The 25,700-nt window shown below is 38.1% G+C and overlaps 1 protein-coding gene across 2 annotated transcripts; it reads right to left on the reverse strand.

Annotated features, from left to right (window-relative positions):
- Positions 1-1,759: 1,759 nt before the first annotated feature.
- On the reverse strand, positions 1,760-25,328 carry LOC145786429 (acidic leucine-rich nuclear phosphoprotein 32 family member A-like). 2 transcript variants are annotated; one of them, XM_082598082.1, is made up of 9 exons: positions 25,281-25,328; positions 24,969-25,021; positions 21,213-21,359; positions 10,525-10,644; positions 8,038-8,197; positions 5,973-6,061; positions 5,454-5,573; positions 5,245-5,323; positions 1,760-5,043 (listed from the first exon to the last, which is right to left on the reverse strand). In XM_082598082.1, exons 2-9 carry the CDS (start codon positions 25,014-25,016, stop codon positions 4,976-4,978), a joined length of 831 nt encoding a protein of 276 aa, XP_082454208.1. In that variant the 5' UTR covers positions 25,017-25,021; positions 25,281-25,328; the 3' UTR covers positions 1,760-4,975. The 2 variants fall into 2 exon arrangements, with proteins under 2 accessions (XP_082454208.1, XP_082454207.1); XM_082598081.1 differs by lacking the exon at positions 25,281-25,328 and having other exon boundaries at positions 24,969-25,258.
- Between the last annotated feature and the right edge of the window lie 372 nt (positions 25,329-25,700).

Consider the following 25,700-nt stretch of genomic DNA (forward strand, 5'->3'; position numbering starts at 1 on the left):
AACGAGGTCCACTGCACCAACATCGCTCTTTTCAGGGGCATAGAGCTCTTGAAATAAAGTATATTCAACGTCTGCGATGCCATTCATGGATTTTTCGCTTTCTGTCTCTGATCCCTCGTTCTCAATACATGGGTGATCACCATTTGGCGAACTTCTTCCGCATGTATTCCAGGGAGCCATTCCAACCAACGCAAAAGCCGGTAATTCGGATGAGTCGAGCTGGCCAGAATACATTGTGAAACTGTTAGGTTTAAACGAGATTTTCCATGAAAACAAAAAATGACGCTTAGCGCTTGACGCTTAAAATCGGCAAAATAGTTGACGGCGCTATCTCTTCCGTCAACTGAAAAATAAATTGACGGCGCTAGCCTCAGCGTCAACGTACAACACTGACTATACTGTCAAAAATAAAACAAAATGTTTCAATAAATCTCTCAATTTTTTAAATAAAAAGTCTGTGGCCCACCTCAAAATGCTTCTATGGCCCACCAGTGAGCCATGGCCCACTGGTTGAGAACCGCTGATTTAGTGCAATAATTTAATTATAGGATAGATAGACCTATATCTGCAACCACAAATATAAATTCATTTGTACCAAACCTTCATACATCTATCCACAATGATAAAAAAAAGTTGACACCGGCTACTCATGGCCACCTGGAGATGCGGCCTGATTTGTCACATTTTGATGATAGCTACTGCTAGACTGACATTTTTTGAGATGTTTTTACTTTTTGCGGTTTCCAAATGACATAAAACTTTTTTGTTGCCTTGAGGAAGCAGTAGCAAATGAGAAAAAGTAAGTTGAAAAGCGCTAAATCAGACTGTTATTGAAAAATTAACAGTCTGACTAAAATCTTTTTATTTGTTTTTCAACATGTGAGGATGTTAAAACCTATTGTGTCATCTGGGGAAAAGAGTAAAGAAAGCGTAAAAATATAATTTAAAAAAAAATTTATGTAAACGTTCTCCCAAAGTTAGAAAAACCTGGAAATTTCTGCAAAATGTGACAAATCAGGCCGTATCTTTAGGTGGCCATGGGCTACTTCATTTCCAGCTGAAAGATCGTTCACTTCTTCAAAAACATTGGAGACCTACATTCATTCCTTCATGACGTTTATATCAGTCATAATTAATCAATTATTATGAAAGATATTGAAGACAGTCATCGTATCTTCGTTTTGCCCCGGGCCTATAAGCACCCAGTAAAACTACGACAATTTTTTTGTAAAAAAATATAATGAAGATGTTATACTTTGACATTATCCTTAGATAAACATTAATTTAGTCTACGCAATACAGTAGATCTATCATATCTTATTTTTGCTTTCAAATAAAGCACTTTGAAGTTAGTATGTCTGTTATGGTGTTTTGTTATGTCTGTTAAGGGAACGTTCAAATATTACGTAACGCTTTTTTTCCGAATTTTTGACCCCCCCTCCCCCATGTAACGCCAACGTAACGCTTTTTTCTATCCCCCCTCCCCCATGTAACGCTTTTTTACTACGAATTCAGCACAAAAAAACTACCATTCCGTACTCGACAGCGTTACGTAACGTTTGCTTGAACCCCCTCCCCCCCGATGTGACGCTAACGTAACGCTTTGCATAAACCCCCCCCTCCCCTCGAAGGCGTTACGTAATATTTGAACGTTCCCTAAGGTGTTATATCTTACACTTTTCCGCGGAAAACCACAACGGTACCCTTGCTAGAAAGAACTTCCTAACCTTAATTTAATTTGTTGAACTTCAAGTGAGGATGAACCAAACGACACAAAATGTCCTTTATTCGATGCTAAAATACATTGATAAAACATAGCAGTTGGCTACTACGACACATCAACACAAGCCTGGCAGTTCTTCTTGCTTCAAAACAACTGCGAGGTAAGAATAACACATCGTCCGTTGTGAGGGACACTGGGAGGTACAAACCACAAGACGGGACAAAAACAATCTATTCGATCATCACAACATTAATTCAACGTCGTTTGATGGTATAACAACAAAATGGAGAAGTCGCAGTTGATTGAACGAATAAATGACGAGAATAAAACATTGAAACATTGTTATTTCAAGATTTCACTACAATAAGACAAAACGAGTTCATACATTCAAACAACGACAAGTGTGTGCAACGGGGTAATGATTGAAGTGTGTTTATATTTACACTAATACAACTTTAAAATGACTTTTTCTCAAAGCGATAGTCTGTGAAAAACACGCAAATTCTTCGTTACTTTGATGTGTAATGGCGTTGAGTCAAAGTAAACTGGTCGTGTATGGCAGTAAATACTGGCCAGCCGACACACTCTACCTGCATCACATTTCAACTGAATAAAACGACACAGTTGGTCCACTTGGCCAGCAGTGAGGTGCAAGTTTTGCCACACAAATCGACATCCACACTATTCAGATGTTCAAAAAAAACAAACTTTTTTTGCTATCTTGAATAGTAATCTCTCATCAAACGATTATAACAAACAAAGGTAAAGTAACAAGTTGAGAAAAGACAACCCCAAGATTCAGCATCAAGATTTTTCAATACTCGAGCAGTTAAATCGTTTTAAATTTCCATGAAACGGTGAAATATAGTGCAAGATGCGGCTTCACGATACTTAAAGACTTCTTGCCACCAGGCAATGTTTCCCTACTACCATCAAGCTCGCAAGGGCTAGTGTATGCGATTGAAATTGAGTGTTTTGGAAAAACTGACTTTGAATTTATCATCGAACGCTCCTGCTATTGGACAGGGAGTAATTTTGTATCATCTTATAAATGCAGAGATGCTGCTATTTAATTGGTCCCAATCATTTCGAAGCGATGACTAAACCCAACATTCGTTTGATGCAAGCCACGAGGAATGCAGTTCGTCTGGCAACATTGCGTTGGACAATACCGGTGTAACGGTCCAGGAGTAACTGCGGTCCAAAAGTTACCGTGCTGCTGCAGCGTGGCAGTCTAGAAATGACGTTAGACCACAAATGAACACAGCTTCCCGGCGCTTCCGAAAGCGTTACAAAAACAAAAATTTTACGACTAAGTTTAATTAAGTAGTTGCTCTCAAACTAATGTACACCTTTTCATTTAAGATTAATCAATGCTTAAAATTTTCAAAGTAACTTTTAGAGCAGTAAGAATTTCAATAATTTTCTAAAAAAAAAATTAATCATATTTGGCAACCCTGGTAATTCTTGGACTGCGGTCACTCCTGGACCGTTATACCGGTTCAACAAACGCCGTAAGAGCCGCAGTTTTGTAAAGTCACTGAGCGGGATTCGATTGTTTGTGAGATTGAGACATAAACAATTAAACATAGTGCTTATCGGTCACAAGATGTCGCACACAGTCAGTCTCCACCACCCGAGGATCAGAGCCAAAGTACAAGAAGGCAATCCAACAATGCAATACAGCAAGTAACTTTAAACCATCCTGTGTGAATATTATCACTATAATGATCCAATGAAGTTATAAGCGACTATGGAATATAAATCGGCGTTTTCAAGATCAGATACCAAAGACGCCTAAACAGGAGACGCGGGACCGGTCAAACAGAATTGAACTAATTTTTGCGATGCTGAACACGTTACACTGACATCTCATCGCATCATATTGGCCGAGTTCAACGATAGAGCAAGAGCCTGCGTGATGCTCTGGGCTACGGCCGTGTGACACACGATGAAGAAGATCGCATCATAGATAAGTTAAGTAATCTCCACTTATCACCTTATGAACGAACGCGGCGTTTCAAACGACGCTACTTGATGAAATCCTGGATACGTATAATCGCACACTGCAAGTGACGCAATTTTATCAAGCAGTTGTAACCTGGCCAGGCTGTAGCAATGTTTCAAATTGATGTTAAAACAATTCACAGATGCATCGCCGAGCCGATTTAGATTTAGTACCTCGGGCAACTATTTGAATATTCCAAACCTCTATACAAAAGCAGCAAAATGTTTGAAGAGTTTTCGGGAATTTTAAAACATAACCTTAAAAAAAATAAACAAAGATGAGATGAGCTGCTGCATTTGCTGAGCTTTATCTTTTAGAATAGAAGAATGAAAATAAATAGCAAACGAAAAATGGCATCTATTCTTCATATTTAACTTTGATGGCAAATGTTTTTAATGATTTGAGCTTAACCACGTACGAGGTGGCACGTTGATTGAACGTACACTGATGCTGCTAATACGCCATTGGCAGAAATTGTGCACCCGAGCAAAACACAAAGTGTCAGCAGAAGAGTAATATTCCAACCTTTCGCCTGGTATGCCAACCACAAGGCAAGTTCAAAACTAGCAAGGTTCTACATGAGTAGGTCACGTTTACCATGGGGACTGGGGAGGCTATCAACATGCTGGCATCCATAAAACATACTTAGCCAGTGCCGCCATCCCTACTGCTCTGCTTTAAACTTAAAAATAAGTTGCCACAAAGACTGGAAAAGTAGAGCGCTACTTCTACGCAAATGGCGATCTTTTCATGCTGCAATATGCATCGGGGATGAAATGTTTGGTACAACAGACTTGAACATTCACGTGTTGATTGATCAGTATGTGACGTCAAACGGACGTGGAACCGGAGTATGTCGCCATGGTGACATTTCAGACAAGTGAAAAGAACATTGGCGTCAGATAAACTTGAAATGAGGTTCAACAAAGTCCTCCGCATTAGATTCAGCTTCAACAGGGTAGAAGGCCCGCTTATCCGAATTTATAAGTTTTACTCGCATTGACAAACTGTAGAGAGGTAGAGTTTTTAAATTACGGCGAAGACTTGAAACCAAACCTGTTCTTTTACCCCAGTGGCAAAACTTGCAATTTTGCATCAGGTTAATCGCTAGCAAGACAATGCCAGGCATTTTCGCATTAAATCCGAAGATTTGCTGTGAAAGTGACTGACTTTGTCTTGAAAACGTTGTTTTAGCGTTGGATTAACGTAATGCAAACAATACGACCAGTGGACCAAAAACCATCTTACACCGGAGCCTCTTCATCCTCTTCCTCGTTCCGCTTCCTCTTTACGCCACGTGGGGCATCTCCTCCTAATCAAAGAAACGTAATTCATTTCAGAGAATAAAGACAAGAAACCTTGACAACTAAACAGAGAAGCCAGATGCAATTTTTGATCAATTTTTATTTGTAGTGCCCAGGAAACTTATCATCAAATAAATTGCATTAGCTTTTGCAAAAAGGTCATCATCATCTTCAACCGTCCAGACTATTTGAGATAAACCCTTTCTCACCTCCTGCTTCGTCATCTTCTTCTATGTCTTCATCTTCTTCATCTCCTTCCTCCTCATAGTCTTCATCGTCGTCTTCATCCTAGAAATCCAAGTTTTGTCACTGTAGGCATCACAATTTTAATAACAAACCTGCCAATTGATACGTTTTAACATGTTCAGTAGCAACAGGTACAGTAGCATAAAGTCAAAGCACGCATGACATTTAATACCTCAATGTTATCTTTCGCCAGGTAGGCAAGTCCATATTCTTCATCTTCCGACTCTTCATCTCCACTTTCTCCATCACCGGAACCTGCATCCGATTCTTCTTCATCATCTTCTTTCAAGTTCTAAAACCACAAGCAACCGTTCAGCATAATTCTTTCAGGTCGCTGCAATCATATGTAAATAAACAGGCCGAGAGCAGTTTTCAAAAATCATAACTTTTTGACTGCTGGCAGCAGTCGAAGTTGAATTCTGCTTAAAAGGGAACGTTCAAATATTACGTAACGCCTTCGAAGGGGAGGGGGGGTTTATGCAAAGCGTTACGTTAGCGTCACATTGGGGGAGAGGGGGTTCAAGCAAAACGTTACGTAACGCTTTGAAGTACGGAATGGTAGTTTTTTGTGCTGAATTCGTAGTGAAAAGCGTTACATGGGGGAGGGGGGGTCAAAAATTCGGAAAAAAAGCGTTACGTAATATTTGAACGTTCCCAAAGATTGTTTGACGGAACACTAGGTAAGACCTACTTGTAGGGCATCGTCCGACACCTCATTATCATCTTCAAGGTCATCAACAGTATTTTCACCACCATTTGCACCTCTGCTTTCTTCATTACCTAATATAGAAAAGATTTGATTTTGAAGCTAATTCGATCTTTTCAAGCAAACGGAAATCACATTTAAAACAGAAGCACTGATCAGTCACTAATATATTGTTCCGTACTTCAACAAAAAAAATTTTCAGATAAACGTGAATGAAATCAGCCACATTCGGTAACTTACCCTGAAGCAATGAACACACAGAGCCAAGTCAAGTAACACTACCGAATTGTTAAGAATTAAGTCCAACATTTTCGCAACATTACTATGACGTTATTGTCTAGTTCGTTTGATGTAGGCCTATATTGTATATATGTAACTCACTTTTATTATTGTTATTACGAGAACACAATAGCGTGATGAAAACCTAGATTTACTTCTTAATGTTTGAGAATACAAAATAAATATCGGAGGATGGGACAAAAAAGTAAAAAGCACAAACTTCATATAATTTATAACGTGCTGCATTGTTTTGTATTGGCTCGGTAGTTCATCTTTTAAAAAGATTTGATTAGTATCAGTACATATAACAAAAATATGTTGCGTTTTTGCTCAGAAAAAGAGGCAAAATATCATTGCGTGGCAAACATAAAATCAAATTCACACTGCTTGAGTTTTTTTTTCTGTCATTTATCGGTCCTTGACCGATTATTTAGCAAAATGTCTGAAAAAAATATAGTCAATTCGGTCAAAATGTCCGAAAAAATATAGTCAATTCGGTCAAAATGTCCGAAAAAATATATAGTCAATTGACTATATAAGACCAAAAGTGACTAAAAATGACCGAAATAAATAAAAAATGACCGAATTTTTTCAAGTCATTTCGGACAAATGACCAAAAAGTCTCAGCGAAAAAAAAACTATTCACAGAACTATAGTTTATAACTATAAGAACAGGAACCACATGCCACCAACCAAATGACAATATTGGAGATTGTACAGACCAATCTTAGAGGAATGCAAACATTTTCTGCACTGCATTCTCTTCCTTAATATATGGTCATCTACATTCGCCCCTTTTCAATATGGCCACAGAATCACTGGTTTTATTTTTCTGGTACATTACATACTGAAATGAGAGAGGAAGGAAGAGAAAGATCTTACGAGGTCACCAAGTCAGCTTCAAATACGTCAGTATTTTACAGAAGATGTTACCAAAATTATACTGAAAACCTGGTCTCAAAAAGCAACTTTCAGTATTAACGAGCAGCAGAAAAACAATCCACTTGGGCAGAAATGCTCTTTGATGAATCCATTGAAGTAAGATAGAAAAACATTTTAATTATTCATATTTAATTCAACAAGTTGGGATTGCCTTTTTACTCCAACTAACCCTTGATTTTTTTTTGGGAAAATGTTACATGGAAAAACATTTTCGTTAAAAATAAAATGGAAAGTCTATCGGAGTTGTGCGCGGCCTGCAATATTGTACGGCAGCGAGACATGGGGTGTGAGAGAGAGTGGACTTACAATTCTGTGAAGAACAGAAAGGACAATGATAAGAGCAATGTGTGGGATAAAAAGACTGAAGAGCTGATGAATATGTTAGAGATGAGGGATACTGTTGAACAACTTGCAAGGGCAAATGGCATAAGGTGGTATGGGCATGTACTAAGAAGGGAGGAAAGAAGTTTTCTTTGAAAGGCATTGACTTTGAAGGTAGATGGAAAGAGGAAACGGGGACGTCTGAAAAGAAACATGGAAGGAACAGGTGAAGAATGAGACAGACAAAGTTGGATTTAAGGGAGAAGATGCAATGGACAGAACGAGAGTGAAGGCAATCGCTGCAAGAAAAGAATCGGCCACCCCCACTAGGGACAAAACCGAATTTGGACGGTGATGATAAACCGAAACTGCAGTTTACTCAGTGCCTTATTCAAAGAGAACAACTTGTTTGAGATATCGATGTTCAAAGCATGACTTGAAAGAGAAAAAACCAGAAACCCTTCAGGCAGTGGTAACTGTTTACATATAGTTATACTTATCAAAACACCTTCTTCATCATCTGAATCAATGGCTTCCTTGCCATCTTTATCGAACCCATCCAAGTACTGAAGCGAAGGAATTAGTTTGTAAACATCATCTCTGTACTGAGGAACTTTAGTGACATCACAATTGAAAAGATCAAGAGAAGTCAGCTGAGTCAAGTTGGCCTGTGAACAGTAAAGTAAATCAGATATAATAAAATAGTAGTTATGATATAATATATATTGTATGATATATTGCACACGATTCCACATTGTCAAAAGTTGACAAAAATAGTTGATCGTTATTAACCATCCCCTTTGGTAGGAGTAGCTCTTCAGGGAGCAATTCTTTTAGGCGCACAGTTAGGTGTGCACACTGTGGCATCTGGATATTTAGGTGCGGAGCACTGTGGCGCCCGTTCATTTAGGTGCTATTCCTAGTAAAGTCTGCAGGTTGTATCAGCTTGGCCGGTAGGGCAATGCTTTTCACACAAAATGTTATCCTGAACAGAAGAATATGTTGTTTTGTTAATGCACGTGCATTTACTTGTTGTTAGTCATGGCTTCAGTGAGTGAAGCTGCTTTATCCGGCAATGCGAAGCTGCTTTATCCGGCAATGCTTTATGGCTTCGGTGAGTGAAGCTGCTTAAACCGGCAATGCTTTTCACACAAAATGTTATATTGAACAGAAAAATATGTTGTTTTTTTAATGGGCGTGTTTGACATTTATCTGTTGTTAGTCCAGGTTTGAGTCGTCGAAAGTTTTATCAATAAATTATTCAAGTTTCCGAACATGACTGAGTTCACTTTTAGTTATACTGTATAAGTCAAATAATAACTACACTAAACATCAGTAAAAAATATACCGTAGCCTATATTCAAGCGGGTGGTAGGCTTGAGTGAAGAGTGACTTAGTTTTCCGTCAAAACCCCAACTAGTTTTTGCCAAAGCTGAGCTGATACAATCTGCAGACTTGACTAGGAATAGCACCAGTATTGTACGCGTCAATAAAATAAATTGACGGCGTCAGCGCCAGCGCGAATTGCCTAAAAACTTTACGGCGTAAAGTACAGCGTCAGCTCTAAAAGAAATTGACGGCGTCAGCGTCAGCGCTAATTTCTAGCGCTATTTTAGCCAGGATCTCACAAAACGGTTCAGTATTGCAACCAAGTTTAGGCTAACAATGGCTATAAATAAAGAGCAGGTTTCATGTTTTGGGACTGTATTGTAATTAGCTACCTAGCTTATTAGTTATTTCCTTATAGAAACACAAGCATTTCAAAACATTTGTCTGACAATCTGCTGCATTTGGGACACATAATGTCCTTTCCAAGTAAAAACATGCATTCCACAGCAGCGCTGAATGGTATCGGTGTGTTGTATTTCAAAAACAAGTCTTGAAAACGTTTACTCGGAAAGGGATCACTGTTTCAAGCGTGCTGTGATAGCTTAGCATAATATATAAATCTTTTAACGAGGTCCACTGCACCAACATCGCTCTTTTCAGGGGCATAGAGCTCTTGAAATAAAGTATCTTCAACCTCCGCGATGACATTCATTAAATTTCACTTTCTTTCGCTGATCCCTTGTTCTCGATACTGCTCACAATATGAGTGATCACCATTTGGCGAACATTTTCCGCTTGTATTCCACGGAATGGCCGTTTCGGTGAGTCCGATCCCTTAACAGGGGATTTTTTTTAATTTTTTTTTTAAATTATTGGGTACCGTAGCCTAATTATCATTGCCGTTTTAGGGTTAGGGGTTAGAGGTTAGGAACTCACCGAATTGGACTAACCAAATCGGACTCACCGAATCGGACTCACCGAATCGGACTCACCTAATAGTAGCAGACCCGTATTCCAGGTAGCCATTCATTCCAACCAACGCGAAAGCGGGTAAGCTAATTCGGATGAGTCGCGCTGGCCAGAATACATTGTGAAACTCTCATTGTGAAGCGAGATTTTCCATAAAAACAAAAAATGACGCATAGCGCTTGACGCTTAAAATCGGCAAAATAGTTGACGGCGCTATCACTTCCGTCAACTAAAAAATAAACTGACGGCGCTAGCCTCAGTGTAAACAAAAAGTTGACGGCGTCAACGTACAACACTGAATAGCACCTAATTGAACGGGCGCCACAGTGCTCCGCACCTAAATATCCTCACGCCACAGTGTGCGAGCCATTTCACCGGTGCCTAACTGTCTGCGCCTGAAAGACGTGGACCCGCTCTTCACATACTCCATTAAAAGATGTTGCCATACCACATATAAAAAAACACTTCATGCATCACCGGACTGCATGAGGGAAGTAAAAAAGTAAATAACTGAAATTTGAATAGGCTAATAAAAAGGTGAAATGAAAAATGGCTGCAATTGCATCAAAATACAGAAATATAACACAAACAAGAAAACTTTAAACATGTAAAATGAACAAATAGTTAACTTCAGATTAATAGTAAAAAATCTCCAAGCATGACACATGGTCATGCATGACATCATAAATAAACTTACCAACGGAGTAAGAAATTCAATTTTATCAATCTTATTCCCACTCAAGTTTAGGTGTGTAAGTGATGTTAACCCAATGAGGGGTTGCAGCGCTCCACAGATTCGATTGTCGCTTAATTCTAACTGTAAAAAGTTACATGCATTGAACACAAAGTTCTGCTGGAAACTAGATCAATGTGAAAAATAACTACTTCTAGACACAACGGGACATCGCACAGTAGTTTATCAAAACAACAGTTCAATCAGTTTAGGTTTTGGAAGCAGTAAATAGGGCCTTGTGTAATTTAAGCTTTTATAATAAAGGAGCTTCTGTAGCAACATTTATAACATGTTTTCATTTCAAATAGCCAAAAAAGACATTAAAATTGAAATGAGTGGGCCCCTAAACAGCTCTGCCCAAACCCCAAAGGGGATTTTCTCAAGAGGGGGGCATGCAAAATGCTATTTGAATTGAAAACGAATTTTAAAAAATCCCACAATTTGCTAATTATAACCAGCAAGTTGTATTGAATAAGATTACGGGGATAGCGGGGAGCACTGTCCCATAATCAAGCATTTCTGATTAATGATTATGAGTGTCATTAGACATGCAGAGCATCTAAATATCATACACCACAGTGCGCACAGCTATTTGGCAGGCACCTAACTGTCTGCACCGTAAAAGACATGAACTCAAAATTTAGTGGATATCTTTTAAAATCTGTACTAGGGTGGCTCATTTTCCTTGATGTTCTTTAAAATTTTTGTCAGTTTGGAATAATGTTCCATTTTGCTCACTCATATTTGCAAACCAAAAATTTTTGTTGGGTTTTGACCTTTGACCCTGATTTACCCAAGGAGAAATTCTGATTTTTTTCTGAAAAATTAGTAAATTTCGAAGTGGTTTAGCAGTATCTGAAGACGGAATGGTCCGTTTCGGCGAGTACGATTTGGAGAGTTCCCTATTCGGAGACAGCCTTTTTCAGAGAGTTCCCAATTCGGAGATTTTTTGAAAATCCAACAACGCCTTCTGTTTATTTAGAGAATTATGTATTTTATTCCACAATATCGTTTCTTTTGCATTCGGACAAAGAAAAATTAATTGAATTGAAATTTATCGAAAAATAAAAAGCAAATTAAATTTATTTTTGAGCTATTAAATTTAAATGTTTGCTCACATAAAATTGACATGTATCCTGCGTCGCCGTCTGTATGCAAACAAATTTTGGATTTTATTTTTATTTTTTTATAATTTTGATTTTCAAAAAATCTCCAAATAGGGAACTCTCCAAAAAAGGATGTCTCCGAATCGGACTCGCCGAATAGTAGCAGACCCATCTGAAGAGGGGGTTTCTCAAAATTTGACATGATTTTGATGTCACTTCTTCTGTTAACTTCCACGTGGAACATCTTCACCCTACTCCAAGTCTGAGAGTCACTAATAGTGCATGCTTTTAGACTTAGTGTCATTTTAGTTGATTTTACAGGTTTTTCGGCAGTCAGTGAATCTATAACATAGACCAACAAAAAAATTTTGGCACAAAAGATGAGAGTCATTTTAGAGTATTTCAGGGCCCCTGATTCCGAATATGCACTTAGTTTTTTCGACTTGGCTCTAGTTTTCGAGATAATCGACAATAAAAATATTTTTGAAATCGTTACTCAAAAGCTTTCTATTAGCAAATCACTTATTTTCAGCCCTGTTTAACATTATGATGTCATAATTGCACTTGTCTAGTTCAATTGGTTCATATTTCACGAAAGTTCAAAACGCAAGCAAAAGTTGAAATGAACTGTGTTTAACGTAAGGGAGACATAAATATTCAATGAAAACAGTTGTGAATCAGTAGGCCTACATCACAAGAAAAATATCCCGAAAGTCAAGTGTTTATGAAGGCAGCTTTATATTGAAAAGGTAGGCCTACTGAAATGGATACTGTACAAATGAAATTTTATTCTAAGCCTTTGCTAAGGCCAAGTCTTTGCTGCAAGAAGTTTTTTTCTGGTCTATAGGCTAAAGAAATGGCAAAGAGGCTAATAAAATATGCCTTTGACAAGTACGATGCTGTACAAACAACCCAGATATATTTTACTGCATGAGGCAACGCAGAGGAGCAACGCATTCTGCGATAGATACAGCGCTATATAAAAACAAGCATTATTATTATTATCACTTTGACATGAAGCTGGGTGATCAAGATAAGTCCTGGGTTCCTCCTAAAGTATGTAAACATTGCACTAAACCCGTTTCTGGGCTCAAGGCTAAGAAGTTCAGAGTGCCATGGCATAGAGCCGTGGAATCACCATGAAAATTGATGCTTCTGTACAGTGAACATGTTCGAAGGAAGTTGGAACATCATGTTTACATGGAGTGTGCAAGGCAGTCATTACGTGGACGTTGCTATTTCTGTTTTTTATTTGCCCTCTCTTGTTTCAAGTGGTAATTTGCTTAAAACAATAAGAAAACGGGCATGACTGAGAGTAACCTCAATACCATCAGTAATGTTTTGGAGCAAGGTCAAGCTTTTTTCTCAAAACCATTTCTACCACCTACTGTAATACGGTAGTTAAAGATTTAGTTATCAAAAGTGGTAGCTGGAATCTTGGCTCCTCATCTCGATCAACAATCAACATGGTATTCTTGACTCCAAGGCCAAGATTACGTTCTTCCGCAACAAGGATAAAATTCTAAGCAGCTACTTTACTGAACGGAATGGCCCGTTTCGGCGAGTCCGATTCGTAGAGTTCCCTATTTGGAGACAGCCTTTTTCGGAGAGTTCCCTATTCGGAGATTTTTCGATTTTTTTTTGAAAATTATCGGGTGCTCAAGCCTAATTATTATTGCCGTTTTTACATCGTTTTAACGTCGCTAAATGTTGAAATTGTGCAGAAAAAATATAAAATTATCGGGTATCCTAGCCTATTTATCATTGCCGTTTTTACATCGCTTCAACATCGCTAAACGTTGAAATCGAGCAGAGAAAATAGAAATAAAACGTTTGAACAATTAAATGAAAATTCGTCGTGTCAGTTCAGTTGAGTTGTTTTTATTTGTAACCATCATATCAAAAACAATACACGTCAGAAGTAAGTGATTGAGTTGAAAGAAATTTGGCACGGCCGCAACACCTTCAGAAAAATTTAAGATATCAAGGGAAAATAAAAAAAAGATGTTACAAAAAAAATCCTGTTTATGTCTATAAGTTAGTACTTTTGAATAGTTAAAATGATTACCGGTAGTTTGGATCAACAAATGTGTGGCCTACAGCTTGAATTAAAGGAAATTATCGGTTACCATAGCCCAGTAGCGTAGCCAGAAATTTTGAAAGGGGGGGGTTTTCGCCTAAGACGACAGCCAGCGGCGGGGGGTCTGGGGGGCCTCCCCCAGAAAATTTTGAAAAATTACATTGAATTTGGTGCACTCTGTGAGCATTTTCAACAAAAATGTGGGTATGAATATTCCTGAAAAATGGTACTGTCCGGTGGCATAGCAAAAGGATAAAATCATGTTTTCTTCGGCATTTTTCAGAAATAAAGATAAGTCTTTATGTTTTCTTGTTTCTTAATCCTGGCTGAGATGTTTGGTATTGGCAAAACTCATTCTTTTAATGCAGATTTGTTTAAAATTAAGCAAATCTTTTGTAAACTGAAAGCATCATTCTCAATATCGTGACGTCACACACGTGCCAAAGGGGGGGGTTGTAACCCCCAAAACCCCCCCCTTGGCTACGCCACTGCCATAGCCTAGTTATCCCGACCAGTAAAAATTTGTTCCAAGAACCCAGTTAGCCTAACAGTTTATTTTTACATTGTAGTAACAGATAACCAAAGGTGTGGCCTATCGTTTTAACGTCGCTAAACGTTGAAATACCGTACCCTAGTTATCCCGACCAGCAGAAATTGCCGTTTCTACATCGTTTTAACGTCGCTAAACGTTGAAATCGTGTAGAAAAGAGAACTTTAGCTGACTAGGATATTCCACAATATTGTTTCTTTTATAGTTGAAATTATCGAAGCTTTAGATGAGTGGGGTTTAGACCTAACCATTGAGATCTTTAAACTAAAAAGCAAATTAAACTTATTTTTGAACTATTAATGTTTGCTCAGATAAAATTCACATGTATCCTGCGTCGCCTTCTGCATGCAAACTTAGAATATATTAGAATCCTCAACTATTACAAAATTCTAAATCCAACGACGCCTTCTGTTTATTTACAGTAGAGAATTTTGTATTTTATTCCACAATATCGTTTCTTTTATAGTTGAAATTCTCGAAGGTTTAGATGAGTGGGGTTTAGACCTAACCACTGAGATCTTAAATCATATTTATGACACCGGAAAGACCCTAGTGATATGGTACGTTCCATATTCATAACTTTACCAAAGAAAACCGGAGCAACAGAATGCTCACTCCACAGAACAATTAACCTTGTGAATCACCTAACAAACATCTTACTTCGAATCATGATGATGAGATTGAGACCAAAACTACAATCGGAAATTTCAACAGCACAGTTTTTATTTGTTCCAGACAGAGGGACCACAAAAAGGAATTTTTACATTAAAAATGATAACAGAGAGATGTATGTCCGATTCTTCTGTTTATTTAGAGAATTTTGTATTTTATTCCACAATATCGTTTCTTTTGCTTTCTTGCATTTTATCCAGTGTTTACCTTTGAGTGCCTTCCCAGACGACAAAATCCGTCATTTTTACATTGATTCAACATCTGCAGACGTTCGAATCAATGTAAAAATGACGAATTTTGTTGTCTGGGTTTGTTCAAAATATGTGTTTTACATCAAAACAACAGTTTTCATGATTAACAATAGGGGTTAATGAGATAAAGTCTCAGCGAAAATGTGTCAACTAAAAAAGACAGTTGCCAAATAGCGTTTGCCATAAAAGATGAAGTTAAAACCTAAGTGGCAGTTTAGAGTAAACCTATAACTTTTAAATAATTAATTTTTAAACTTAATAATAATGTTTAAAAAAAATTTCAAAAAAATTTTCAAATAGGAAACTCTCCGAAAAAGGCTGTCTCCGAATAGGGAACTCTCCGAATCAGACTCGCCGAATAGTAGCAGACCCTTACTGAAGAACATAACTTTGTATTCTGTAATTATATAAATGGCCTTCGTACCTTGGTCCTTGATGGGTGTTGCTTAGTAGGCCAATCATAATAAAGAGTTGCGTTTGTTCATCGATAGCTTTGTTTTGCTTATTTGTCTAGTTTGTTAAAGCAAAATAATGCATGCATTTTGTTTGTATACAACTGAGTAGCTTACTTAGTAAGTCTGATACTGTTGAAGTCAACAAATACATTAACGCAAAACGCAAGTTATATAGCCTATTCTACATCTTGTATCCTCAGGCTTACTTCACATCATATTTTGATTGTTACTAGGCCAGTAAACGTTAAATAGCTGTTTGTTTGGGTTGTAATCAACGTGATTGGTTCCAAATAGTGTATATACAACTCAGAAATGTGCCTGGGATTACTTCCAGTTTTGTCTATGTAGTCTTCTTCATCGTTTGTCACACGGCCGTAGCCCAGAGCATCACGCAGGCTCTTGCTCTATCGTTGAACTCGGCCAAATCCTGTGCAGAGCACCTTGCTTTTAGGTCAGGGCATTCGAGAAGATGTTGCATCGTTTGCTCCTGTCCGCATTTGCAACTTGTGCTCCCCATAGAATACCCCCAATGTCTCATCAAGGTTTTACACCTGTCAATACCAGTTCTTAAGCGGTTGAGGCATCGCCAATACTTCCACGGTTCACGTTTTCCGGGAAGAAGGCTCTCCATGGGTGTGAGCTCCATATTGGCCCATGTCGGTCCGGCTGCCAGTCCCTCCTGCCATAGTTGAACCCGCACATTGGCGGCGACATCGTCTTGACCTAATGGGACAACTGAAGCAAGGAAACTTTTTCTTGACTTCAGACGTCTGTGTGATGGAGTTTGGCCATACAGTGGGTGTCTCAAATCTATGTCCTGACAAGATTTTTCCTTTCTGCTGGTCACGCTTCTTCTGATGTTGGGGGGAGCAATTCCAGACAGAATGTGCAGCGACGTGATGTTGGTTGGTTTGAGACAACCTGTAATCAGACGGCAGCTTTGGTTCAATATGGGGTCAATTTTCTTGGCATGTGCTGAACGTTCCCACACTGGGCAAGCATATTCTGCAACCGAATAGCATAAGGCTAAAGCAGTTGACCGTATTGTTGACCGTTAAATCTATAGGGGCTCAAAATTGCGAAAAAAAACTTTTTACTGTAACTCAAAAACTAGAGCCAATTCGAGAAAACTTAGTGCATTTTCAGAATCAGGGGCAGAGCTGCGATTTTTTCTTTCTTGTCGAACGACCAAAAATTCTGCGTTTGTTTGTCGAATAGTAATATGACGTCATAAGAGTCAGATTATAAGCGTTTAGCCGCGAATTACCGCACAAGTTGAGTGATTGCAAAGGGGTATCAAGCGCTAAGTTATGTACCTACCGGACATGTATATTATTTGTTTTGCTCCATGAAGAGAACTGTTGTAAACGCGAAACTGAGGATCGCAAAAGAAAAAATCCCTTACGCTATACACCTAGCGTAGCCTACTGTGAAAATATTTCCTTTGGCATCTCTATAGTCTCACTTAGTACGTAAAATCGTAAATGGTTACGCACGTACCCGCACGCAAACACAGTTAGGAGCGAAATATGCAAGTTACCAAGAAACACAGCGAAGATATAGCGAAAAATGAACTGCAAATAAAAGAAAACGGGACAATACTACGATAATACGAAACAACGGCGTAATGTTACAGCGTTTAAGGTGTGCCGAGATGGCAAACAAGCCCCTTTGTACAACATTGCAACTTCAGACCGAAACCCAGATCCTTCTATTGTTGGTGGTACTTCAACATGAGAGGTCGTTTCAACTTCCTGATGAGCTTGAACATCTAGTGAAGCCGTGCTATCGCCAGGACCTGATCTTGTATTTGCAGATGGTAGGTGGTAGCTCATCGACCGAACTGCTTGTGCAAACTCAGAAACGTCATCACTGTCTCGTCGAGAAAAGAATGTAGGCTATCGATGCGTTGTTCCTTATGCACTTGAACGGGTTTATCTATAAAATTTTATTGTTGAAAAGTGAAAACGTTGTAGGCGCATTTTATTAAGCATGCTTTTGCTTACCACTATTAAATTAAACATGTTCAAAATTGAGAATGCTTTGCGACGTTAGGCTACTAAACGCTATTAACCGGAAGTTTACCTGAATAATAAGTTCCAAAGTGACGTGGCAATGCTTCTTTCGGTAGCTCCTTCGAACAGATCCGGTACTTCACTTGCTGTTTGCTGAACCTTAACCGCTTCTCGGTAAGACCGACCGAAGCTTTTGCCATCCGTGTTGTCGGAGGATTCTTTCGTTTTTTAGTCATTATAGGATACTGACTAACTGAAGACTATCCTATCTGTAGTTGGGCAAAGCTAAGCTGTTCTTACAACTTGCCTATTAGGCTACCTTGCCTTGTCCACTCCCAGTGACTACCTACTATTCGATCTTCTATAAGCGGATTCTTATATATAGCGACCTTTCTTATCTGTGTTTCTGATTCTGAACATCTGGTCGGAAACTAGGCTATTTTCTTGATGTAAAAATCTTGCGTAATAAGTACGGTAGGCTTTATTGTGTGCTTCTGCGATTATTTTCTCCTGTATCAATCAACTGCTTTAAGTTATATAACGGAAAGGAAATCTTAAATTTGTTTTCGTCATCATGCACTGGCTACATAAATCCATCAATGTTAAATCTTTCAAAGGATGGCATCTCGCCTGGTGCGAGACAAATTTCCTGCAGATGTCCAGACTTCCCAGCTAGCAAACTTGTTTATACGTGTCATGCATTGTGATTCAACGTCTGCAGACGTTGAATCAATGTAAAAACGACGGGTTTTGCTAGCTGGGTTGTGTGCTTTTGTGAATGTGCAAAACTGCCCATTACGTAATCACAGAAACTCTTTTAGTGGAAGGACGTCGAGTTGCAAACTTGCAACCGTGTTTATCTGTCTACTATTCTTTATTTGCATTGCAAAACATTTCTGCAATCTTGGAACAACAAGTGCATAAGTCAGACATAATACAAATTTGCAAACACGTTGACAACTAAAAGTAGCCTACTTCGGTTATTTTATCTATAAAAGAAACCCGTTGTGTCGAATAGCATGAAACGTGTGTGGCGAAATGTTTGATGGCAGGCATTTGAACTTCGATCAAAGCATTTTCCCGCAGTGTTCAAAATGTTCTGGAAGAGAACTCCAATAGCGGCTTTTTTCATCTGTATTTCTGAACATCTGGTCAGAAACTAGGCTGTTTTCTAAATGTGAAAAACTTTCATAGCAAGTATTTAACAGTCATTTTACCAGAGCAATATTGTTAATTGGCTCAAACGGCGAAATACAAACTGGCATAGACGTTGACAACTCAACGTAGCCTAGGTTATTTCATCTAGAAAAGAAACCCGTTGTGTCGAATAGCACGAAACGTGTGTTGCGAAATGTTTGATGCCAGGCGTTGGTTCTTCAATCAAAGCATTCTCCTGCAGTGTTCAAAATGGCGACGCTGACGCGTGTGAAGCGTCGCTTTTAGACCTTGCTTTGAAGTAGCCTACCTGGCGCAAGAAAGTTTACGTAAGTCAGTACTTTTATGATTGCATCACGTGATGCCCCTCCCATTGTTCCTCGACCTGACAACGTTTAGTCCTCTCTCAGTTTTTTTCCTTTTTATGTTCCTTTTTTTGTTTTTTTTTCCGTAAGGCACGGCGTTTGTCAAATAGTGATGGCGCATGTTGAGTGACCTCGTCACCGAAAAAGGCAAAAATCGCAGCCCTGATCAGGGGCCTCGAAATATCTTTAATATGACTCTCACAGGCCTCGAAATTCGTTTTTGTTGACGGCGGACAAACGTGTCCGGTCTGAGCAGCTATCTCGACGGACAAATTAAGTTTCACGGCGGACACACCAGTTTTAGCGTCGATCGTCATGCTTAATCACTTTATCTTGATAACTCTTCGCCATTTAAGAGCTATGGCTACGGTTTGGAAGGCTTTTTAAAATTTCAGCGAAGGCTTTTATCAGACTAACTAGGTGCGCTTGGAGAGTCAAAGCGCCGGGTAGCTGCAATACGCCGCATAACTGATTAACTTCCACCGAACGAGGTCGTGTGGATTTTTGCGTCACAATGCTCTGAGTACTAGTCGGAAAACTTCTACACTACCGCCTGGGTTTTTTTTTTCGGTCATTTATCGGTCATTGACCGATTTTTTAGCAAAATGTCCGAAAAAAAGATAGTCAATTCGGTCAAAATGTCCGAAAAAATATATAGTCAAATGACTATATATGACCAAAAATGACTTAAAATGACCGAAATAAATAAAAAATGACAGAATTTATTTGAGTCATTTCGAACAAATGACCGAAAAGTCTCAGCGAAAAAATAAACCCAGACTACCGCTACTATTTTCTGCTGTGCAAAGTTTCACTGGGCATTTTTCTTTAGGTATATTTTTGCGCGTTATGTGAGCGAAAGTAAATTTTCCATGGGCCTTTTCTTTCTTACTGTAATACCAAAACTTAACAAATTTTGCTTCATTTTGCTGTAATAGCCTACTCGTATAATCTAATTTTGTAACCAACCTTGCCTTATCAATATTACTCGGAGATCAAAGCCAGACATTGTGACGTAAGACTTGAACTAAGTTGCGCGTGCTCCCATCGATTCTCAGCAAAGAATTCACCTTTGCTACGCTGATTCAATGTCATCAATCGTTAAAACAACGTAAAAATCGAAAGTTTTTCAGCTTGAATAGAATCTAAGTGATACAGTATTCACATTTTCTAGATGCGCGGAAAATTATATTCTCGCAATCGCAACAATAATTGTTCGTGCTATGCAATGACGATTTGTATCGCTAGTTCCTGTGTTATTTCTCGGCGGACAAATATGACCGATCTAGATGGTACTTCCCGCGGACATCACATGCTGTGATGGCGGACATGTCCGCGGTGTCCGCCGTGAATTTCGAGGCCTGCTCTCACATGTCCTGCCTTCTTATAAAAATTTTTTTTGTTGGCCTGTGAAAATCGATAAATATCGTCAAATGATTCAAGAAACTGAAAGCAGTAGATATTTACAACGGTGAACGATGCACAAAGAAAATCATGTCTGAAATGTGGTAGAATTCGACATTTTGAGAGTAATACACGTGTCAGTGTTCATGGAGTTGCTAATTAAACCACTTTGCTTGCTACAAGTTTGTGTTACTGCCTCTTATTGTGTCCATTAAGATGCTATAGTGCATTAGAAGATAGCGAGTGAGCAGTTTCAGGGATAAGCAAAACTTTGATATTTTGAAAAAATTCAAACCAGGTGAACCAGGGTCAAATGTTAATATTTTTTTGTGAAATTTGGTGTCGGAGATACATTTACCAAAAGGAACAATATTACAAACTGACGAAAAATTTAAAAGAAAAAACATTTTTTTTTTTTAGATTTTGATCCAGCCTAATCTATACGCATTTATAATAACGTCTGCAGAGTACCAGTAGTAGAGACGTGGGATCCCACAATCCTTTGTAGGTAAGGTGATGCGGTGATGCCATTAAAAAAGGTTGATGAATATTTCATGTCACAGACGAGACAGATTTTAAAAATAATTATATATATTTACTTTCCGAAGCTTTAGAAGTTTTGGAAACGATGTCAGAGATGTAATGCCAGCATTTATTAGTGAAATCTTTTGCAAAGAAGAAAATTCTTCAGTGATTCCTTCAACCTCTCCATTGCTCCGGCAGTTATCCAAGTTTAATTCGGTAATCTGTTAATGTAAGTACATCAAGGAACAATCGTTCAATATTCCTGCAAACATGTGTTATGGCTCACTTTGACCAACAATAAGTATAATATATAATAATATCAAAAGTGAGTTGACAGGCCGACTAGTCCACAATTCACCACAAGAAAGCAATATTGTTAACAAGATGTTAACAAAAGCAAAGAAGCAAAGATGTTAACATCTTTTTGGTTTTGCCGCATGGATGTGAAACTAGGACGCTTAAAGCGAAGAAACACAGAAATATTTAAACATCGCTGAAATGTTGTTCTGTCGAAAAATGCAATGAATATCATTCATACATCAGTCACAAAAGAAATGAAAACGTACTAAATTAAACCAGAACCCTCTTGAAAAACATCATCAAGCAGCAAACAAGTTTTTGGCTATGTCATGAGAAAAGAACAATTAGAACACATTGCTTTTTGTGGAAAGATCAAAGAAAAGCGAACTCGTGGAAAACAGCATCTTACTTTTTTCAAAAACCTCAATGATCATCTTCATGTTACAACCGCAACAATTTTTAATAGAGTTAAACACCACGATAAATGTAAAGAACTATACATGAACGCCTTAGCCTAGAACCAGCAGTCCAGCATGGTACACAAAGAAGTTGCTTATATTTGGCAAATGAAAATTCATCCCGGTAACTTCTCAAATTGCAAACACAACTAAAGAAATTTAACAATCAGTCAATCACCAATTGTTACTCTCAAACTCTCTATTACTCTCAATTGAAAAAGCATAAAAGACAATCAATTTTAAAAAACATAATAAAATAACGAATTTAGTTGGTGCTCACTGTGACAACATAAAGTATATACACTTTAAAATGTGGCAAAAAGACAGCCGGATAGAGTGAAATTTAAAGCTACAGTAGAATTCGCCTATAACGGCTTCGTTTATAACGTCAATTCGCCTATTACGTCACATTTCGCTCGGTTCCGGCAGAATTCCTATCTTTTACATACATTGTAGTTCGGCTACAACAGCATCGCCTATAACGTCAATTCGCATGTAACAGCACCCTTTATTGGTCCCCAGATGTCTTTTGTTTGTTTATAACGTCACTTTAAGCCATCACCTTCACCACGAACGGTCAGTCTTTTAATCCAGTTAGCTCTGCTGCTTGCAAAATGTCTTCCCTTTATTTCGCTACGTCGTTCTCAGCAGGGACTTTCTTTAACTGAATTAACTTTTTCCCGCGCGAAAAACTATCACATGTACAAAGCAGCTCTACAGCTGACCTTTAAACAACTCAAAGCAACAGTTGTACAATGTACGTGCAGTAGGCTACTGTATAAACTAATTAACTTTTTTTTCCCGCTTGAAAAACTATCACGTGTAAAAAGCAGCTCTACAGCTGTGTCAAAACCGAAACAGCTCAAGATCAATGCCTTTTTTTGCGAATAAACAATGAACTTCTCTACTACTGTAGCCTATGTAACGAGCTGTAGGCCTATTGCACAAATTTCCTGTACCTTTCGCTGTAGGTTATTTTTTTTAAACAATTTCTTTGTTTACTGTATTTTCTGCGTGCCTTTTGTCAGTTTAGTGGTACACGGTGACCCTGATTGGATTATACACCTCTTTTTTTAATCAAAAGACAGTTGTGGAATAGTTTGCGGTAGTTCGTCTATAACGTCAATTCGGCTATAACGTCAATTCGGCTATAACGTCAGTTTTTGCAAATCCTCTAGAGCAGTGGTCTCCAACCTTTTTAAGAAGCGGCCCCAATTTAAGCAAAAACGAAATCAGCAATTACATGCGACCCCATTTTGTTTTCCAATACGGGGAAAAATATTTGAAGTAATGCTGAAACTAAATAGGCCCAATACGAGTAAATATGCACAATTACAGAGAAATGTGGCTACATAAAAGTATTCCAAATGATTGTTTTTAAGAAGTTTCACATAACACATGAACGTGATTTCACGAACACAAAATTGTCAACTTGTTTCAACATTTAATTTGCACTGTTAATGCGATGGTTTCAATTTGGTCAAGAACGTCATTGGACATAATCTTCAATCCTACGTTTTACTAATAGTGAAATTGAATTCAAGAGATTGCAATTTACGTTCAAAAAACTCAGATGGTTCATCCATGCAGGCAGCCTGGATGATTTTTTTTTAAATGACGTTTAAGTTTATTTTTCTTCGTCGATTCTTCTGCGAGAAATTTATGACACTTTGGTTTGCGATTTGAATCAGTGAAACCAAGTTTTAAAAAAGCCTCGTCATATGATCTTTTTCTAGTATTTTTTGCTGCCATTTTTGTATAATATTTAGCTATACTTACCAGCTACAAATTACCATTACTAACTGCAAAGTAAACCGAAAACAGCCGATGAAATGTCTGCACACTACACCTGCATAAATAACTATTCGCTCGTTCTAGAACTACAGTCACCATGAATAACAAAAAGTTAATCTAAACTAGCATCGTAGTCTTTTTTTTTCATTAATAAATTGAATATGGTGAGTTTTGGCGACCCCAGGAAAAGTTAAGGCGACCCCACTTGGGGTCGCGACCCACAGGTTGGAGACCACTGCTCTAGAGGTGCCGTTATAGACGAATTCTACTGTATTAAATGAACTGCTTCGAAATTGAATCAAGTTTGCAAAAAAAAACTAGCAAGCTGTGTCACACCGAGATCCTATAAAATTTCATTCGCAGCCATTCAAGTTGACGCAAAAAAATTTGAGTTAAAAAGCTAGTAAAATTAGTGTTTCTTTGATGTCAAAAAGTCAGGGAAAGAAAAAAAGTAAAGTCATACAGAAGTGACTAAAGAATCATAAGCTCAGAGGCTATGTCAACCACTATGTTTCCACTACATGGTGGAATAGTCATTGCATATGTTTACAGAAAGACATTTGGCTTAAAAATTATTTTTTATCAATCAGTTAAATATCGGAATTGAAAATGTCTAGCAACAAAAGTAAACAAACATTCTATGAATCATATATATCATTTTAAGTTTAATACAACACCAACCTGGTTTTTTTTTTGGTCATTTATCGGTCATTGACCGATTTTTTAGCTAAATGTCCGAAAAAAATATAGTCAATTCGGTCAAAATGTCCGAAAAACTATATAGTCAATTCGGTCAAAATGTCCCAAAATTTTTTGGTTTGTATCTGCTACTTGAATGGAAATATTCTGTTGTTTCTCTGGGCAAGAAACTTTACGATAATTGCCTCTACCCAGTGATCGATTTCGAGTAATGGGTAGTACCAAATTTAAGTCATAAGTAGAGTAGACAACCGGAAACAGTCATTGCCGTCGGCTGCAGTGTGGGTCAGGTGTATGTCGGAAGGTATCGGTGCATCGGTGTACGCTGTGCATCGGCGTACACCGATGCATAGCGCTTAAGTCCGCTTTCCCGCAATGCAGGATAAAGATAAACAAACAAACAAACATTTTCATCAGAAAAAATGACCAAAATAAATAAAAAAAATGACCGAATTTTTTGAAGTTATTTCGGACAAATGACCGAAAAGTTTCAGCGAAAAAAAACCCTAGACACCAACAAACCCATTATTTTTAAACTGATCTCACAAAAGCATTCCATGACCATGCAATCATGCATACCTCGCCTTGTGGTTTTCCCCTGCTTTCTAGTTCTATTCTTTTCAACATTTCTCCTGTAGTAGACATTGAAATGATTTTCAAAAAACAATTGGTATATACTTATATTTGCCAAGCAATTTAACCTATTAAGGCTAATTTTTACACTAAAGTCAACAAATAAGAATAGGCAATATACGGTATGGCAGTACTGCAGAATGAAGATAGCAGTTTAAAAATCATGTCATTTGCAAGTCCTATAAAGACGTTAAGTGAACTTGAGCTTGCGCTATGGAGTTTTAAGGTGAAGTAAAGTGTACACAATCCTGGCCTCACCCTTCGAAGGATGCAACCTAATTCGTCCCCTGAACACTTCGTCCCCCGATTTCGTCACCTAAAAAAATCGAGAAAAAAATACAACAAAGCCTAAGTAGCTGATCGGAGTTGCCGCAAACATTTCAAAATTTCTCTTGATCTTTTCAGGGGACAAAATAAGTTGTATCCTTATTGAGGGCTAGGGTTAGAAATGTTTCTATTTCTAACCCAGGGTTAAGAATTAGGTTAGGGTTAGAAATGTTTCTACTTCAAACCCTTAATAAGGATTCAACCTATTGGTTAGGGTCAGAGTTGAAATGTTTCCATTTCTAACCCTAACCCTTAATAGACAGATAAAACCAAGCAACCACACAGCATTTAACATAATAGTAGGGTCAAAATAGGAAATATATGGGCTAACCAGAAAAAAATTGCAAGAAA

This window comes from Aplidium turbinatum, chromosome 17, assembly GCF_918807975.1.
Source record: "Aplidium turbinatum chromosome 17, kaAplTurb1.1, whole genome shotgun sequence".
NCBI classification, from domain to species: domain Eukaryota; kingdom Metazoa; phylum Chordata; class Ascidiacea; order Aplousobranchia; family Polyclinidae; genus Aplidium; species Aplidium turbinatum.

Coding starts and splice junctions, on each gene's coding strand:
- LOC145786429 (XM_082598081.1), bottom strand. CDS start 25,034: ATGTCTACTACAGGAGAAATGTTGAAAAGAATAGAACTAGAAAGCAGG. Junction 6,062..8,037: donor TGATTCAGATGATGAAGAAG/GTGTTTTGATAA, acceptor TTTCTATATTAG/GTAATGAAGAAAGCAGAGGT. Junction 5,044..5,244: donor AGAAGATGACGAAGCAGGAG/GTGAGAAAGGGT, acceptor TTCTTTGATTAG/GAGGAGATGCCCCACGTGGC.